Raw genomic sequence first — 17,459 nt, forward strand, 5'->3', positions numbered from 1 at the left:
TAGGGTTGCCAACCTCCAGGTACTAGCTGGAGATCTCCCGCTATTATGACTGATCTCCAGTCGATAGAGATCAGTTCACCTGGAGAAAATCGCTGCTTTGGCCATTGGACTCTATGGCATTGAAGTCCCTCCCCTCCCCAAACCCCATCCTCCTCAGGCTCCGCCCCAAAAACCTCCTACCGGTGGCGAAGAGGGACCTGGCAACCCTAGAAGAGTTTCAAACCTGGGTCTCCCAGATCCTACGCTAGCCGCTGCTCCACACTGGCTTTTGTGTGGTGTCTGCTTTGGTTTAGTAATAATGTATAGAACACCATAACATGAAACATCAGAAGGGTGTGGTGGAAACTGTGTTCTAATAATGATGATGTCAATGACCTGTGAAGAAATATAAGCTGTTCATCTTAGGGCAAATGTTCAGTCTGTGCTAAAGGGTCATGAACCCCGTCATCGTAGTCGATCATTACATTGCACAGATTATCTGGAGTGGCATTTCCAATATAATTTATTGAATAATTACTTTATACTCCAAAACCCCTGTTGTCGTGCAATTCCTCTCCCCACCCCTCTTTCGCTTTAGGCTGTTTAATTTTTTTTAAAAATCCAGAGAGCCCGCCACAGATTTCCTCTTTTAAATTTTAGGGCATCACAGGCTATTTCCTTCTGTTAATCTCCAGCTCCTTTTAAGTGACTGCCGAGTTGTTGGAACCGATCCGTCATCCGAGTCCGTGAACCAGTTGCGCCGGAGTACATCGATGGGACCAAAATCTTCCCCAGATTGAGTACTGAGTTTTAAGACTGATTTGGCAAACAGGAGGTGCCCAAGAGCATAAACTTCCCACCTCCCAGCAATTTCCTGTAATCTCCCTCCCCCAGCTGGCTGTTTTTGATCTGAATACCCCTCCCTGGCCAAGTTTTCGAGACAGTAAAGAAATGCAGAAGGAGGGGGAGAGGAAATGGTGGGCAGCATTTGCACAGAAAATCTGTAGCCATGGGAAGGCTTGGGCACCCCCTTGCCTGCTAGATTTTCCCCACCAGTGCCCCCATTTCGCCCCGCGTTACTGTTACACAGGGCGTTTTTGTTTGTTTTTAAAGATGCCAGTACTCATATATATATGGTTGTGCTGATTTCCACCAATTCCCCCCTCAGGACATCAGAGAGCGTCCCCCCCCAAGGTGCTGGTATTCAGCATTACTTCAAAACAACCCTTCTGTTAGATCAACCATTGTGGGTTCGGGAGCGCACATTTGCCAAGATACTGTGTAACTCCACCTCTTTAGACCTTTGGGGCATTAACTGGAGGAATGTGTTAGCTGCTGCTCCTTTTTTCTTTCTTTTTTGGCTTGATGATATAAAAAGCACCAGAAGAGGTTCCCAAAGACAACAGAATTTCTGCTGTCTAATGATAATGTTTGGACTTTGCATCAACATCACGTGTCCCATCTGTTTGTTTGCTTTATCTTGCGGAAAGAAGTTGATCTCCGAGACGCAGAGAGCAATAAGGTCTGGAAAGTTAACGGGCCTCGTCCGCTGGAAATCCAGTTGCTGATCCAAGGAGCCCTGCCTGATGTTTTGGTTTTTCTTCACAAACCTTACTGAGAAGTAAAATCTCCAAGCTGGAAAAGGCCATGGCCTCCTTCTACTGCGTCTTGGGGGTCTGGATTTCTCTTCTTCACAGTAAGTATGCTTGGAGAGACACAGACGTCCTTCCCTGGAATGTGTAAATGGGTGGAAGGTCTTGCCAGCTTGACTAGGCTAGTTTGGCATGGTGAGTATGGGAGGAAGAAGAAAAAGAAGAGTTGGTTTTTAAATGCTGGTTTTCTCTGCCTTTTAATGAGAATGAAACCGGCTTACAATCTCCTTCCCTTCCTCTCCCCACAACAGACACCTTGTGAGGTAAGTGAGGCTGAGAGAGCTCGAAGAGAACTGTGACTAGCCCAAGGTCACCCAGCTAGCTTCATGTGGAGGTGTGGGGAAACCATCCTGATTCACCAGATTAGAGTCTGCTGCTCTAAGAACCAGCGTGGTGTAGTGGTTAAGAGCAGTGGTTTGGAGTGGTGGACTGATCTGGAGAAACAGGTTTCATTCCGCATGCCTCCACATGAGCGGCGGAGGCTAATCTGGTGAACTGGATTTGTTTCCCCACTCCTACACATGAAGCCAGCTGGGTGACCTTGGGCTAGTCACACTCTCTCGGCCCCACCCACCTAACAGGGTGTCTGTTGTGGGGACGGGAAGGGAAGGTGATTGTAAGCCACTTTGATTCTTCCTTAAGTGGTCGAGAAAGTTGGCATATAAAAACCAACTCTTCTTCTTCTTCATTATGGAGGAGTGGGGAAACAAACCCGGTTCTCCAGATTAGAATCCACTGCTAATTAACCACTACACCATGCTGGGGACTGAGTGGGCCAGGGTCCATTTGGCACATGATAGAACAATTGCTGCTGTGGCTATCCAGCTCACACCTCAACTTGTATTTGCCTTGCAACCCACTTTTAGGGTCTTTGCCAGGGCTGGCGATGCAGCCACTTCTGCAACTGGCACAACTGGTAAAGCCTTGCTTGTATTCGCTTCTGGGGTCGGGGCAGAACAACCATGTGATTATCTTGCAATGATATAGGGGCTTCCCTTTGCCTAGCTGTTGATTCTCCTCCACCTTTATTTCCAGTTGCAGTCTGGGAGACGAAAAACAGGTGAAAAACAGCCTTGGGAGGGATTGCAAGGGAGAGCCAGTGTGGTGTAGTGGTTAAGAGTGCTGAACTAGTATCTGGGAGACCCAGGTTCAAATCCCCACTCCTACCATGGAAGCTCACTGGGTGACCTTGGGCCAGTCACACCCTCTCAGCCTAATCTCACTCACAGAGCTGTGGAATCAGCAGGCGGGAAAGGGTTAAGTATCCCCCTTCACCCACCCATCCTCCCCTTCATTAGCATTTCAGATTCTCTTGGAGTATATAGTTCCTCCCACAGCCTGAGCCAAATCAAAATATCTGCAGGATCAATGGCTGGTGTCTCTCTATAGCCTTTGACCTGATGCTCAGGGCCCCACTTAGCAAGAGTGATCAAAAGGCCTAATTGTTCCGCATAGCCCCAGTCTAAGCTGAAAGGGAAAGCAGCAGACAGGCAAGGAGACAAGCAGGCGGGGTGGGGTGGGGGAGAATGCAGGTAGGTAAGAGGACAGATAAGGAAGGTCTACAGCAGATGTTTTCAACTAGATAGCCTAGGTCAGGGCCTGCCAAGGGGTTTCTCGGCCTGGAGCTGGAAGATGGCACTCCCCTTTCCCCCCTCCACTCAGTGGCCTGCAGTGGTTTGAATGGGGGCGTTCCCCATAAAGAGCACCCATGGACAAACCTGCTTGTTGCTGGTACAATTCCTGGCTGCCCTGAAAACTTGGCCCATGGTAAACAACATGCATTGAGAGCCAGCGTGGTGTAGTGGTTAAGAGCGGTGGTTAGGAGCGGTAGACTTTGATCTGGAGAACCGGGTTTGATTCCCCACTCCTCCACATGAGCGGCAGACGCTAATCTGGTGAACAGGGTTGGTTTCCCCACTCCTACACACGAAGCCAGCTGGGTGACCTTGGACTAGTCACAGCTCTCTTACAGCTTTCTCAGCTCCACCTACTTCCCAGGGTGTCTGTTGTGAGGAGGGGAAGGTTTGTAAGCTGATTTGATTCTTCCTAAAGTGGTAGAGAAAATTGGCATATAAGAACCAACTCTCCTCCTCCTCCTCCTCCTTCTTCCAATGACGAAATTGCCAGTTGAACTGTAAGCTGGAGGCATTTTAAGCTATTGATCATATGTTTGCCAAATGCAGTTCAGATCCATGGCCTGCATGCCATGCCTATCGGCTTGTGTGAACTGTGTTTATATACACCTAAAACAGAGGAGACACAAAGATCATGTCTCCTTTCATCCATAGAAAGCAAACTATAGGCTCTGTAACCACAGGGCTGCATAGGGACAAAGTTTAACCTTTCAACTAGGGTTGCCATCCTCCAGGTGGGGCCTGGAGACCTCCCATAATTAAAATTGATCTTCAGAAACAGAGATCAGTTCCCCTGGAGAAAACAGCTGCTTGGGAGGATGGACCATGGCATTAAACCCTGCTGATGTCCATCCCCTCCCCAAACCCCTTCCCAGATTCCATCCCTCAAATCTCCTAGTATTTCCCAACCTAATGTGGGCAACCCTAACCCTACCAAACCTCCACTAACTTTAGCTATTCAAAGCCTTTTAAAACATCTAGTTTTTTCTTTAAAATGCTAATAGCATAGCAGAACAGGGACACTTGAATAGTGGAAAAAATGGTTAAACTTCTGATTTCTTCCCTGCACAACCCCAAGGCAAACTGAGTTTGCATGAGCCTGCAATTTCATTTATGGATGGCCTAGATGCATGATTGTCTGTATTTAGCTTCCATCAACTCTCAGAGAGGCAGGGGGATACTAAATTATTATTCATTGAGTCAGTCTCCAGCACTAGCTTTTTGGATCCTTGCAAAAATAATAACAAGGGTTTATATAGTACTTTCTGGGTGTATATAGTACTTTCAGAACATCACATCTGTCATTTCACTGTTTTCAGTAAATCATGTCTATGACAAGTCTTTGACAAATATATATGGGGCAAGGAAATTTCATTTCCTTTGAAATTTGCCCTGAAGATTCTAGAATGCATTCTGCCAAAATAAAGTGTAGTCTTCTTGATTTCAAAGGGACAGTTAGGCATACTAATCTTTTCAAAAAATAATTTTCATTAAAGTGTTCCATTTTGCTTGGATCATGCACTGATAGATTAAAAAATAGTTTCATTGTTTTGCTTATAGTTTGATCTTTGCAATATGATAAATTTGCAGTGTGGAATTGACTGACTGTATAGTCATTTACAGAGGAATGAGCGGCTGTTCAAGAAGTATTGAATGAGCAAACTAGGTCAAATCAGATCAAAAGCCACTAAATCAAATACTTGCAGCACAGTGTAGGCGTGGTGTTTTCAGATTAGATCCTAAGATTAATTCATGGACATTTCAAATTCCGATGGTATATTAGCAAAGCCATCTCAGCTTGGCTTCTGTGACAGGAATCTAGAGATGTTCGCACTGAAAATAAGGCCCTGTCTCCATATTAAGTTTAAATAGGGTTTATATGTCACTTTGCGGAGGCAGGCAACGGCAAACCACCTCTAAATGTCTCTTGCCTTACAAACCCTACGGGGTCGCCATAAATCGGGTGTGACTTGATGGCACTTTGCACCACTATATATCACTTTAGCAGTCATACTTTCCCAAAGAATCCCAGGAATTGCATTTTGGGAAGATTTTGAGAATTTGGGAACAGTATCGTGTGCTTTGGGGGCTTGAGCACAGAACCTGGGGCCAGCAGCGTGTCTTGCTCGGGCACCAATCTTGGCTGTTTGGCTTCAGAGACAGCTTCTGGCCTAGTTTCCTTGCCCCACACTGACCTGCCCCAAAGGACCTGATGAAAGTTACTGGAATCAGCTGACTTGAAGGTAGGGTTGCCTGGTCCTTCTTTGCTACTGGCGGGAGGTTTTTGGGGCGGAGCCTGAGGAGGGCGGGGTTTGGGGAGGGGAGGGACTTCAATGCCATAGAGTCCAATGGCCAAAGCGGCCATTTTCTCCAGGGGAGCTGATCTCTATCAGCTGGAGAAGAATTGTAATAGCGGGAGAACTTCTGCTATTACCTGGCAGTTGGCAACCCTATCTAGCCTGAAGGTATAAAGCTGCTGCCTCCAGACTAGACACTCCAGTCTGAACAACTTGCCATTACTGAGAAGTCTGATCTTTGCTGTAGTCTTTGCCATCTCCTTGGGCTGTCTTGCTGATATCGGTTTCTTGCTTAATCTTGACCATATTTCTGCTTAAAGAACTGCCTCTCGTGTATCCTGGCTTCTGGCCTAACCCAACGTTGTGTCTGGATGCCACCTGATCCTTTTGAGCAGATTTGGACTTCGGTTTTCTGTCTGAACTGCCTTTCAACTTGACATCTGACACAGATAGGGTTGCCAGCTCTGGACTGGGAAATACCTGGAGATTTTTGGGATGAGACCTGAGGAGGGCGGGATTTGAGGAGGGGAGGGACTTCAATGCCATAGAGTCCGATTACCAAAGCAGCCATTTTCTCCAGGTGAACTGATCTCTTTCGGCTGGAGATAAGTTGTAATAGCGGGAGCTCTCCAGCTACTACCTGGAGGTTGGCAACCGTAGACACAGACAACCCTGGCCCTGCCCTTTGCAGGACTACAGTTCCCACGGTTCCCCGAGAAGAAAGGATTACTGTTCCATCACTTAAAATGTATAATGTGACTAGGTCTTTGGTGAGCTTTGGCTGCTATAAATCAGAACAAAGTGACAGAGTAATGTCCAGCTCCCACCTCTTCTGGTTTGCCACTTTTTAGACCCCCCTCCCTGTGCTACTGTAGATGGAAATGTGGTCTATTCTGGCGAGGCAATTCTTAGGGATTCCCATCACTTTCTTCCATTTGATTTCATTTTTGACCAGGCGCAACTGTTAACTGACTTGTGATGAAGGAGGGGTGGGGTAGGGTTGCCAGCCTCCAGGTAATAGCTGGAGATCTCCCGCTGTTACAACTGATCTCCAGCCGATAGAGATCAGTTCGCCTGGAGGAAATGGCCGCTTTGGCAATTGGACCCTATGGCATTGAAGTAGGGTTGCCAGGTCCCTCTTTGCCACCGGCGGGAGATTTTTGGGGCAGAGCCTGAGGAGGGCAGGGTTTCGGGAGGGGAGGGGCTTCAATGCCATAGAGTTCAATTGCCAAAGCAGCCATTTTTCTCCAGGTGATCTGATCTCTATCGGCTGGAGATCAGTTGAATTAGCAGGAGATCTCCTGCTACTACCTGGCAGTTGGCAACCCTACATTGAAGTCCCTCCCCTCCCCAAACCCTGCCCTCCTCAGGCTTCGCCCCAAAAACCTCCTGTTGATGGCTAGAGGGGCCTGGCATCCCTAGCCATATATTATCTCAGAGAACTGATTCATCTAGCCTGATATTCTACTCAGAGGGTAGCAGTTCTCCAAGATTTCAGGCACATGAAGGTCCTTTCCCAGTTCCGCTGCCCAAGATCTTTTTATGCAGAGATAATCGGGCCTCAGTCTGGGACCTTTATGCGTGCCAGCCTCCTTCTGGACCACTGAAGGACGGCCCTTGCCTTGAACTCAATTTAAGGCGGTGATGGAAAGTGCCATGGAGTCACAGACAATTTACGGCGACCCCGTGGGGTTTTCAAGGCGAGAGGCGAACAGAGGTGGTTTTGCCACTGCCTGCCTCTGTGCAGCAACTCTGGACTTCCTTGGTGGCCTCCCATCCAAGTACTAACCAGGACCGACCCTGCTTAGCTTCAGGCTAGCCTGAGCCATTACGCATACTTAATTTATAAACATAATGAATGAAAATTTTATTGTATATAGCCACTGGCCATCACAATTTGCTAAAACAAATAAATAATACAAATACAATGGATTCGAAAGTAAAATTTTAAATAGATGGCGGAATATACTAAAACATTTCAGTTTAAAAGATAAGGAGCTGCTCCTTCCGACACCACATTAGACCTTATTTTCTTTGCTGCAAGAGCAAACAAAGAAACTATATATGATGCGTATGCTTCAAAATCAGATAGCAGAAATATTCTTTTCTCTGCATCCAAGTGTGTATTAATACCGGATAATATTCCTGCCAAAAATTTAGCCCTGGGGCCTACATACAATGGGCAAAATAGGATGTAGTGAGGCAACAGATATCTTGAAGACAGGAGACTGTTCACCTATCTATGCATGTTTACTCCGCGGTAAGCCTTGCTGAGTTCAGTGGGACAGTAGCCTATATGCGTTTAGGACTGCAGCCTATAAAATTATGAATGGTTGTGGTTTTTATGGCCCTAGTTACTCTTCTGTGACTAAACAAAATGAATAAGCGTTGGAAACCCAGTGCAGAAAAAAACAAACCGGCTACTAAAGCTTTCAAGGTCACTAGGTCAGGGTCAAAAGTGGTAATCTATGCTTGGTATGTCAAAAATTTGGCACAGTTTTTGAAGCCGCTATATGGGCAGACTCACTAGATACCGCCCTCTTCCTTCTCCCAACACCCAACCCCTCCCCCCGCTTCTTTGGGGGTGACCAGCTTTCCCCCCTGGACCCGCTTCTGTATTTTCAACAGCACAATGACCCACAGAAAGGAAGCAGGGAAAATTGACAAGGTAAACTGCTGAAAAGAGCAAGAGTCCAGTAGCACCTTGAAGACTAACAAAATTTCTGGCAGAGTATGAGCTTTCATGAGCTACAGCTCATACCCTGCTAGAAATTTTATCAGTCTTTAAGGTGCTACTGGACTCTTGCTCTTTTCTACTGCTATTGACAAACTAACAAGGCTACCCATTGTGATCTATCTCCAAGGTAAACTGTGTGTGTGTGTAAAGTGCTGTCAAATTGCAGCCGACTCATGGCGACCCCAGTAAGGGGCTTTCGAGACAAGTGAGAAGCAGAGGTGGTTTGCCATTGCCTTCCTCTGCAGAGTCTTCCTTGGAGGTCTCCCTTCCAAGTACCGACCCTGCTTAGCTTCCAAGGTCTGACGAGATCGGGCTATACCATGCCACCTTCCCTCCCCAATACAAGGGATCCCTGGTTAATTTCTGTGTATAACCAGGTTGTCACTGGCACAGGGTCAGGGAGGCTGTGATCCTATACATAGTTACTGGGGAGCAAAGGTAAACATACATAGGATATGCGTTGACATCCCTGTTCCTCTGCCCCCCTCCATTCTTTCTCCCCGGCTTTCTCCAAATAGGCTTTCTGCCTGCCGTCAATTTGACCACATTCTTTAGTGCGGAAAACCTCTCTCCCTGATGATGTGAACCGATGCCTGTTGCCAATAGGAAGAACGTGGCACATCTGGTACCAATTCCTGGAACCGATTTGCTAGCCATCCTTGCTGAAGAACAGCTCCCACACTCCCACACAAAGCGTGCCCTTTCTGGGAAGCCACTCACTGATGTTGTCTGTTAACCCAGTGGAATCGGCGCTAGCGCTGGCTCCCCTCTTAGCGCTATCAGAGGCCTTGTCTGAGCTTTAATCTACCCAAATCATACGTGCATCTATGTCTACTTTTTGTTCTCTGTGTAGTCATACTGACAGTGGGAGAGGGGTAGTAAGATGCTGGCCAGCATGGTGTAGTGTTTAAGAACAGTAGACACTAATCTGGAGAACCAGGTTTGATTCCCCACTCTTCCACATGAGCGGCGGACTCTAATCTGGTGAACTGGGTTGGTTTCCCCACTCCTACATATGATGCCAGCTGGGGGACCTTGGGCTAGTCACGGTTCTCTCTGAATTCTCTCGGTCCCACCTACCTCACATGGCGTCTGTTGTGGGGAGGGGAAGGAGATTGTAAATTGGTTGGATTTTCCTTAAAAGGTAGAGAAAGGTGGCATATAAAAACTGACTCTTCTTCTTCTGGAAGTAGCACATATGAGTTTACTCTCAGATAAGTATGTCAGGACCCTACACCTGAGATCAATCGAGCAGCAGGACACAAAGCCATCAGGATCAGTTTAAGGTGATTTAAGCCATCCTGATGAATTTTTCATTGATGCAGGCTGGTTCACACATGCGTAGTTGTCACTCAGTGGCTATAAGATCAGTTGGTGGTTTCTCTATATGAATGAATCATCACAGAATTCACATCAAAGATCCAGGCTACACATATAGCAGAATGAGGTGGACTGTACCACTTCAGAAAGCTGTTGGGGACAACTTTTTAAAAATGTTCTACCCACAGCCTGAAATGGTGTCGTTCGTCGTGCAACCCACCCACCTCCAGTTCTATAGCTTCTCACTTCATTCTGCTGCATGTGGTCACACCCCAGACAGAATATCCACATCCTCTAATGTCAACTCAGATGCAACAGCTTTTGGGGAGGGGGAGTAGTCAGTTTATAACCTTCAGCTGTCTGTCTGCCAGCACTGAGTAGTCAAGCGGGGTACTTGCGTGTGTGAACCAGCCCATAATTCAATATTGACTTGGCAAATGCACCTTTCCCTATGTGTTGTATTATTTGTGTGTTTTGGGGTGGTTCACAAGCTCTTGGCTGCCTTCTTCCCTACCTAAACTGGGTTTATACATATAAGGAGTTTTTGTCTTTCCTTCCTAGGCTGTGTCACAGGATACCCCAAGCAAAAAACCTCTGGATCAGAAGACATCAGGAACTGCACAGTCACCCCTCCAGTGAGTTCTTAAACACAGCTGGAAATAGGCAGGGCCTGCTATGTATGTGTGCTTGCATATATTTCCTGAACAAGGCCCAAAATACAGAGATACTCATGGGCTGTGGCATCTCCTCCTGGAGAGTCATGTCGGAAGCCAGGCGAAGCACTAAAGGTGTACTGTAAAAAGTAAAGGTAAAGGTAGTCCCCCTGTGCAAGCACCGGGTCATTACTGACCCATGGGGTGATGTCATATCCTGACATTTACTAGGCAGACTTTGTTTACTGGGTGGTTTGCCATTGCCTTCCCCAGTTGTCTACACTTTACCCCCAGCAAGCTGGGTACTCATTTTACTGACTTCATAAGAACAAGGAAAGGCCATGCTGGATCAGACCAAGGCCCATCAAGTCCAGCAGTCTGTTCACACAGTGGCCAACCAGGTGCTTCTAGGAAGCCCACAAACAAGACAGCTGCAGCAGCATTGTCCTGCCTGTGTTCCACAACACCTAATATATTCGGCATGCTCCTCTGATCTTGGAGAGAATAGGTATGCATCATGACTACTATCCATTTTTACTAGTAGTCATGAATAGCCCTCTCCTCCATGAACATGTCCACTCCCCTCTGAAAGCCTTCCAAGTTGGCTGCCATCACCACATCCTGGGGCACAGAGTTCCACAATTTAACCTGGGTAGGATGGAAAGCTGAGTCAATCCTGAGCCGGCTACCTGAAACCAACTTGCATTGGGATTGAACTCAATGCCATGAGCAGAGCTTTGACTGCACTACTTCAGCTTACCACTCTGCACCACGGAGTTCTTCTAAAGTGTATCAAGAGCATGAATAACCTGGGAAACTAATCGAGGAATGGAAAGAATGGCTGACCTGTCCAGCTTCTTTTCCTCCCCCACTCCATACTGTATTGATCACTTTTATTTGTTTTTTTGTGATGTCAGTATCTGCCTCCTACGGTGACCAATACGGGTGAGCGATTGAGCGCCCTGCGGCAACTCATGCGGTCCCACAACCTCACAGTGTACATCATTCCCTCCAAGGATGCACACATGGTAAGACAAAGGTTGTATCTCTTTCATCACCTAGAGCAGACTCCAGCCCCACTGAAGTAGGGTGACTGAAGAACATCCTCCTGGGATTGTGACTCTCATGTGTCTTTCTTTCCTTCTGACCCTAGAATGTAGGGTTTTTTTTGCAAAATGAGTCAGCATTTCCCTTCCCTGGAGGTTCTCCAGAGTTTTAGGTGGAGCATATTTAGCATCGTAAGTGCTTTTTAAACAGAAAGGCCTTAGGCTGCTTCTGAAACTGAAAACAGGTGCTTGGTGAAATAGCATTTACGTGCACAGTCTTTTAATATCGCTATTTTTAATTAACATTCTATTACCTGCCTTGAACTTGGGAGGAGAATATAAACATTGGGTTGTCATGACTAACCAGCGGCCAGGCTGCGTGAATTTTCCCAGTCGCGCTGTGCAAACACAGAATTTGATATTGCATTGAGAATTCATCATTCTAAGAATTTCAGCTTTTGTTTAGCCCCAGATGCCCCCACAAGATGCCCATAAGGTTGCAAAGACAGGTTTGAAAGAATGTGGGCAAATCTAGAAAGTCACTTGCCAGTAGAGGATTTCCTTGAACCTGGTGCATCAGGTCCCTTAAAGAAGAAGGGGCAATTTGCATATTTTTGCATAATTTCTGCAATTGGTGCCAGTTGCAGAATTCTGCTCTTTTGACAAATAATCTGGGTTACTTTTCTGTTTCCCAGAGTGAGTACATTGCAGAACGGGACAAGAGGTTATCCTGGATGACAGGCTTCACGGGATCATCAGGTGAGAGTATACTTTCAGGACCTGTCATTCTCCTTCCCTGATCTACCTTGGTTTGCTCCCAAGCCTCATGGACCCAAGTATGAATACGAACTGCTGGTCCAAAGGGGGAACAGGTCTTGGCAGCAGATTTAAATGCCAGAGGCTCTGTCCTCGAATGAGAGAATATCTGAGCATGTAGAGAATGCACTTCTCTCTCCGCTGCAGTGGTCTGCAGCTGCATCCTATGGTTTTAGAGCCAAATGTGGCCCCATATAGGAGCAAATGTGGCTCTTTAAAAAAAGAGAATGAACTTTTTAAGGATTGAAGAGGTGGGTGGAATGCTGGAATAACCAGTCTGTGAAGGAAATGGCAGGCAAAGATATTTATGGAACTGAAGGGCTTCTTAGAAATGCTTCCCAGACAGGGAAATGATAGAGGTGAACAGTTGCCAGTAATCAGAACCTTGCACAGAACATGCAGTAAAACAAGCACCCGGGTCCTCCTGTGTATACATATTAATGATAATGTCTCCCGTTTCCTAATAAAGGACCAGCTACAAGGAGTGTTTGGGCTGGGGAAACGATGGATTATTAATCAACAGGTCCATTATCAGTAATGTTGTGTAATTTGCAAATAGACTTTCTCATACTGGCTGTCTGGCCTTTTATACAGGGATGTTTCTCCGCAGTCACCCCCACAGACTGTCTTTTCCACCCGTCAGAGGTCACCTCGCTCTCCCCGCATGTTTTGCCTACATTTTTCAGGCTCTGGCTAAAACAGCATCTGGAAAACATGGGCAAAACACACGGGGAGAGTGAAAAGACCTTTGATGGGTGGAAAAGGCATGCATAATCAAAAGGAATCCCTGAAGCAGTTGGCGGGGGTGACTGCGGGGAAACGTCCCTGCATAAAAGGCCTCTGTTGCTCTTTTGCTCTAAATGTTGACTGCTTTGGCTCTGAAAGGTTGCTGGCCGTTTTACTCCATTGGGTAATAACAGCTCACCCTCCCCACACCAGTATTTTGCAGGCAGGGCCTCATGATCAGAAGACCAGCTCGAACCCAGCACTGGGAAACTCCCCATTTTATGTAGCAAACACATTTGCTGTGAGTGCACCAGTGTTTCTTTCCTGCAATAAACATATGATTTGAGAGCAGAGTATCTGTGTACATGCATCTGGGAATACTAATGGTTTCACAGTTCTCAGCTGCATGCATGCCCCTCCCAGTTTACATGTTTCCTGTGGAAACCACTGATATACACACAGCATTTGTGTTTGCTGTATAAAGCGAGAAGCTGTGAAATTAGTCAGTGAGCAGACTCTTAGACTTGGGTGGTTTTCCGGAGTACCACTTAAATCTGGTTTTCCACTTTTGATGGCTGTAATTTGAGTGTCAAACTGCCATTGGTTGAAATGTGCATTTTGTTTAAAAATGGCTCTAATCTACTATCTATGGCCTTTAACAACAGTCCCAAGTCATACAATGCACATTTTTTTTTAAAGGAGCATTTATCAGTTGTGAAAATATTGTTCAACTTCTTTGGAAACCGGATTTAATTAGAAACAGGGCCTAACTAGATCAAGCCCTGGATTAGGGTTGCCAGCTCCGGGTTGGGAAATACCTGGAGATTTTGGGGGTGGAGCCCGAGGAGGTCAGGGTTTGGGGAGGGGAGGAACTTCAATGGGGTATAATGCCATAGAGTCTACCTTCCAAAGTGGCCATTTTCTCTAGGTGAACTGATCTCTGTTGCCTGGAGATCAGTTATAATAGCAGGAGATCTCCAGCCACCACCTGGCAATTGGCAACCCTAGCCCTGGATCCTGACTTCAAGTGGTAATGAGTTAGCATGATCCTGTAAGCATGTGCAGAGTGCTGTTCCCTCACTAGTAGGTAAATACAGCCAGCAAATCCATAGCTGAGATGGGGGCTTCCACACTGAAGGAGTTAGTTACCAGTTATGCATAGATTCCTCTCCTCTTAGAAATTAAGACCTGCTGAACCTTTCTGCCCTCCTGCTGTAGGGATTGGAGTGGTCACTCTGCAGAAGGCAGCCCTCTTCACTGACAGTCGCTACTGGACCCAGGCTGAACGCCAGATGGACTGCAACTGGGAGCTGCAGAAATCAGGTCAGTCCCCACCTTAGACCGCCGTGCCTTTGCGCTCATCCTTCTGGGGTTGTGCCAGCTGGCAAGCCCATATAAAGGGAAAGCAGGTCTATTACTGCGTGTTTGGGGGTCTTGCTGGGAAATAGGTGACCATCTGCAGTAGGGGCACCTGTACCTTGAGCAGGTGTGTAGAAGCAGGGCTTTGGGGCAGATGTGCAGCTTGCCATATTGTGGGGCGGCAGGAGTGAGAGAATGAGATCTTCCCAAATTCTCTCTTCTGTCCGGCTGTGAAAGTTACAAAAGCCCTGTCTTCTGCATCCTGGGGCCCTAGCGGCAGGAACAGCTGAGCAATTGTGCTTTCCACCCTACTGCTGCTTTATTCTCAGACCAACCCTAAAAGAGCAACAAGGACAATCTGAGGGCCCCTGAGAAATAATGGGGGGGGGACACAACAATTTGGACACCCCCAAAGGATTCTGTAAGTTCTCAAGCGGGCTGATTTCTTCTCCCCTTTTCCCTCCGTTAACTGACGTTCTGCTGCTCTCAGTGCATTTGTGCTCTTGGAGCATATTTTATCCTCACCAAGCCTGGACCTTCCCCCCCTTTTGGTTCATTTACAAAGCCATTCTTTCCTGGATACCTGGAAAGTATATAGTAAACCTCTTCATGTCTGTGGGCGGCACCATTGTGCTGCTTTTGTGATTGGCAAGGGGGCCACTATGTACTGATAGTAGGCTTGCCAGGTCCCTCTTCACCACCGGTGGGAGGTTTTTGGGACGGAGCCTGAGGAGGGCAGAGTTTGGGGTGGGGAGGGACTTCTGTGCCATACAGTCCAATTGCCGAAGCAACCATTTTCTCCAAGTGAACTGCTCTCTTTTGGCTGGAGATCAGTTCTAATAACCAGAGAACCCCGCCCTCCTCAGGCTCCACCTCCAAAATCTCCAGGTATTTCTCAGCCCGGAGCTGGCAACCACATATCACCTCAACAACCAGCTGTTGCATTCAGTGGAATCAGAGTGAGCTGCTGTGTCTTGAGTTGCTCAGCCCTCAAACCCTCCAGGGCAGCAGGCTGCCTGCTGAGGAAGGCTGCTGTGCCCCTCGCTGAAGTCTCCTTTCTCTTGCAGTCTGGATTGCATCGATCGGAGAGTGGACACATAAGGAAGTTCCTGCTGGGGGGAAGGTTGGATTGGATCCCTACCTCGTTTCCATTGGTAAGAAATGCCTCTTGAATGGGGTGGGTCGGGAACAGTGGCGGATCTGCTATGAAACTAATGAAGCATAAGCTTTTGATGATACATGTATGTTCTATGCAGATCTCAGATCGCCAGCATTTAGTGAGACTCCAGAGACCGATGGCCATTCGTCAACTCTTTAATGTCAGGCTTGGGTTCTGTTTGCAGGTGTGCTAATCAGTGGCGGATCTACTATGAAACTAATGAAGTTTAAGCTTCAGGGCCCCTCATCCTGAAGGGGCCCTGAAGTGACTCTTTTTTTTAAATGAGTGGATTTTTCAACAAAATCGATGGAGTTTTTTAAAGCTATTAAAATAAGGCTATTTTAGTGATAGCATGAAGCAATATTGACCTTAGAATATGCTCTAATACCCATTTCATATGGCCTCAAAATGTCCCTGTAATTGGTCAAATTTCAAAATCTTCTTGGGTGCTTGCAGCACCCAAACCCCCAGCTGAATGGGCTTGCTGAGCTCGCAAGAATCTATTCATAGCCTACATTTTGGCAGTTGGATCCTCGAATCCTTCCTTGGTGCATGGCTTCATAGTTCTATAGCTCTAGAGCCAATCGGAACCCTAAAAAGACATCTGAATTCTCAATTCAGGCTGATTCGTCTCGCTTGTGCATTTTAACACCAAAAATCAGATCTTCACCTCCTTATCCTAACGAGCCCCCTCTGATGACCTTCTGCCTCTCTATTGGAGAATGAACCAATACATCTGCCATAGGACAACCCCACTGAAGAAGATAACAGTGGTTACCAAGACCTCGTTGCTGGTGGGAAGGGGCTCAATGTATGGCCCATTTTCAAGGACTCCACCTCCCCCCCGCGTTCTCCGCCATTTGGGCCTCGAGGTCCTTGCAAGGGCAGCAAGGCCCTTTGGAACTTGTTGGATGTTGCCCTGTTGTTGCTGGTTGTGAAGGGGGCCCCATAACAGTTCAAGCTTTAGGGTCCCAAAAATGTAGGCCTGCCGCTGGTTGGGAAAGGTCCACAGCAGAGCAGCAGAGATCCACTTTCAACAGCACAATGAGAAGCAAAGTGAGAAGCGAGGCTCTCCTTGATGGTCTCTCAAGGTCTTCTGTTACCTGCCTTTGCCTTGGAAGATCATGTTGGCTTATTTGGTCCCATTTTTCGATCTTATCTATGATGGTTTGTCTCCCACCTTTCCATCAAAGAGCTCAGGGCGTCGTTACAGGTTCTCCCTCCGTTTTATCCTTACCACAAACCTTGGAGGGAGGCTAGACTGAAAGAAATAGAGAGACAGACAGACAGACAGACAGAGACCGACTGGCTCAAAGTTCCTTGGTGAATTTTATGGGGGTTTTGAACTGTGGTTTTCCCAGTCCTAGCCGGACAGTTGTTACACCCATGAGGATAATCTCTTGTCCAGGGGATCATGGTGAAGCTGGGATGTGACTTTCTGGATTTGCCTGTTTAATAATCTCTTTCAACAGATGACTGGCAGAGCTACAATGAAGCCCTCGAGGATTCGAATTGGATCCCCACCCCCATCGAAGACAACCTAGTAGACCTGGTGTGGGGTGCACAGAGGCCTCCTCCCCCGGTCAGTGAGATCTACCAACTCCCAGACAATTTCACCGGTACGTCCTTATTTCTTGAATGCCATTTGTCTGCCTGCCCTGCATTATCTTTGGCAGCATTGGCCTGCTTTCAGGATTAGTTTTAGTTTTTTGTTTTTTTGCAATCAAGTCGCAGCTGACTTATGGCAACCCCGTAGGGTTTTCAAGGCGAGAGACATTCAGAGGTGGTTTGCCATTGCCTGCCTTTGTGTCACGACCCTGGTATTCCTTGGAGAGCTCCCATCCAAATACTTGCCAGGGTTGAGGATGAGAGTATATGACTGGCCCAAGGTCACCCAGCAAGTTTCCATTGTAGAGTGGGGATTCGAACCTGGGTTTCCCAGATCCTAGTCTGACACCTTAACCACTATACCACGCAGACTGCTGGTTTTCAAGGTAAGACTAGAGAAATGCAGGGGAACCAGGATGAGGCATCCAGACTTAGCCCGGACTTAGCCAGCCTTCTCCTTTTCATTTTGCCTT

General features: G+C 47.1%; 1 protein-coding gene across 1 annotated transcript in view; it reads left to right on the plus strand.

The window, feature by feature from the left end:
* The first annotated feature begins 1,626 nt into the window (after positions 1 to 1,626).
* Positions 1,627 to 17,459, plus strand: part of XPNPEP2 (X-prolyl aminopeptidase 2) — a 29,831-nt gene continuing 13,998 nt past the window's right edge. Inside the window, exons 1-7 of the mRNA XM_056858977.1 lie at positions 1,627 to 1,675; positions 10,181 to 10,254; positions 11,190 to 11,300; positions 12,014 to 12,077; positions 14,079 to 14,183; positions 15,287 to 15,373; positions 16,851 to 16,997. Of these exons, the coding sequence (XP_056714955.1) occupies positions 1,627 to 1,675; positions 10,181 to 10,254; positions 11,190 to 11,300; positions 12,014 to 12,077; positions 14,079 to 14,183; positions 15,287 to 15,373; positions 16,851 to 16,997 (637 nt within the window). The remainder of the gene's footprint in view (positions 1,676 to 10,180; positions 10,255 to 11,189; positions 11,301 to 12,013; positions 12,078 to 14,078; positions 14,184 to 15,286; positions 15,374 to 16,850; positions 16,998 to 17,459) is intronic.

Source organism: Euleptes europaea, chromosome 13 (genome assembly GCF_029931775.1).
Source record: "Euleptes europaea isolate rEulEur1 chromosome 13, rEulEur1.hap1, whole genome shotgun sequence".
NCBI classification, from domain to species: Eukaryota; Metazoa; Chordata; class Lepidosauria; order Squamata; family Sphaerodactylidae; genus Euleptes; species Euleptes europaea.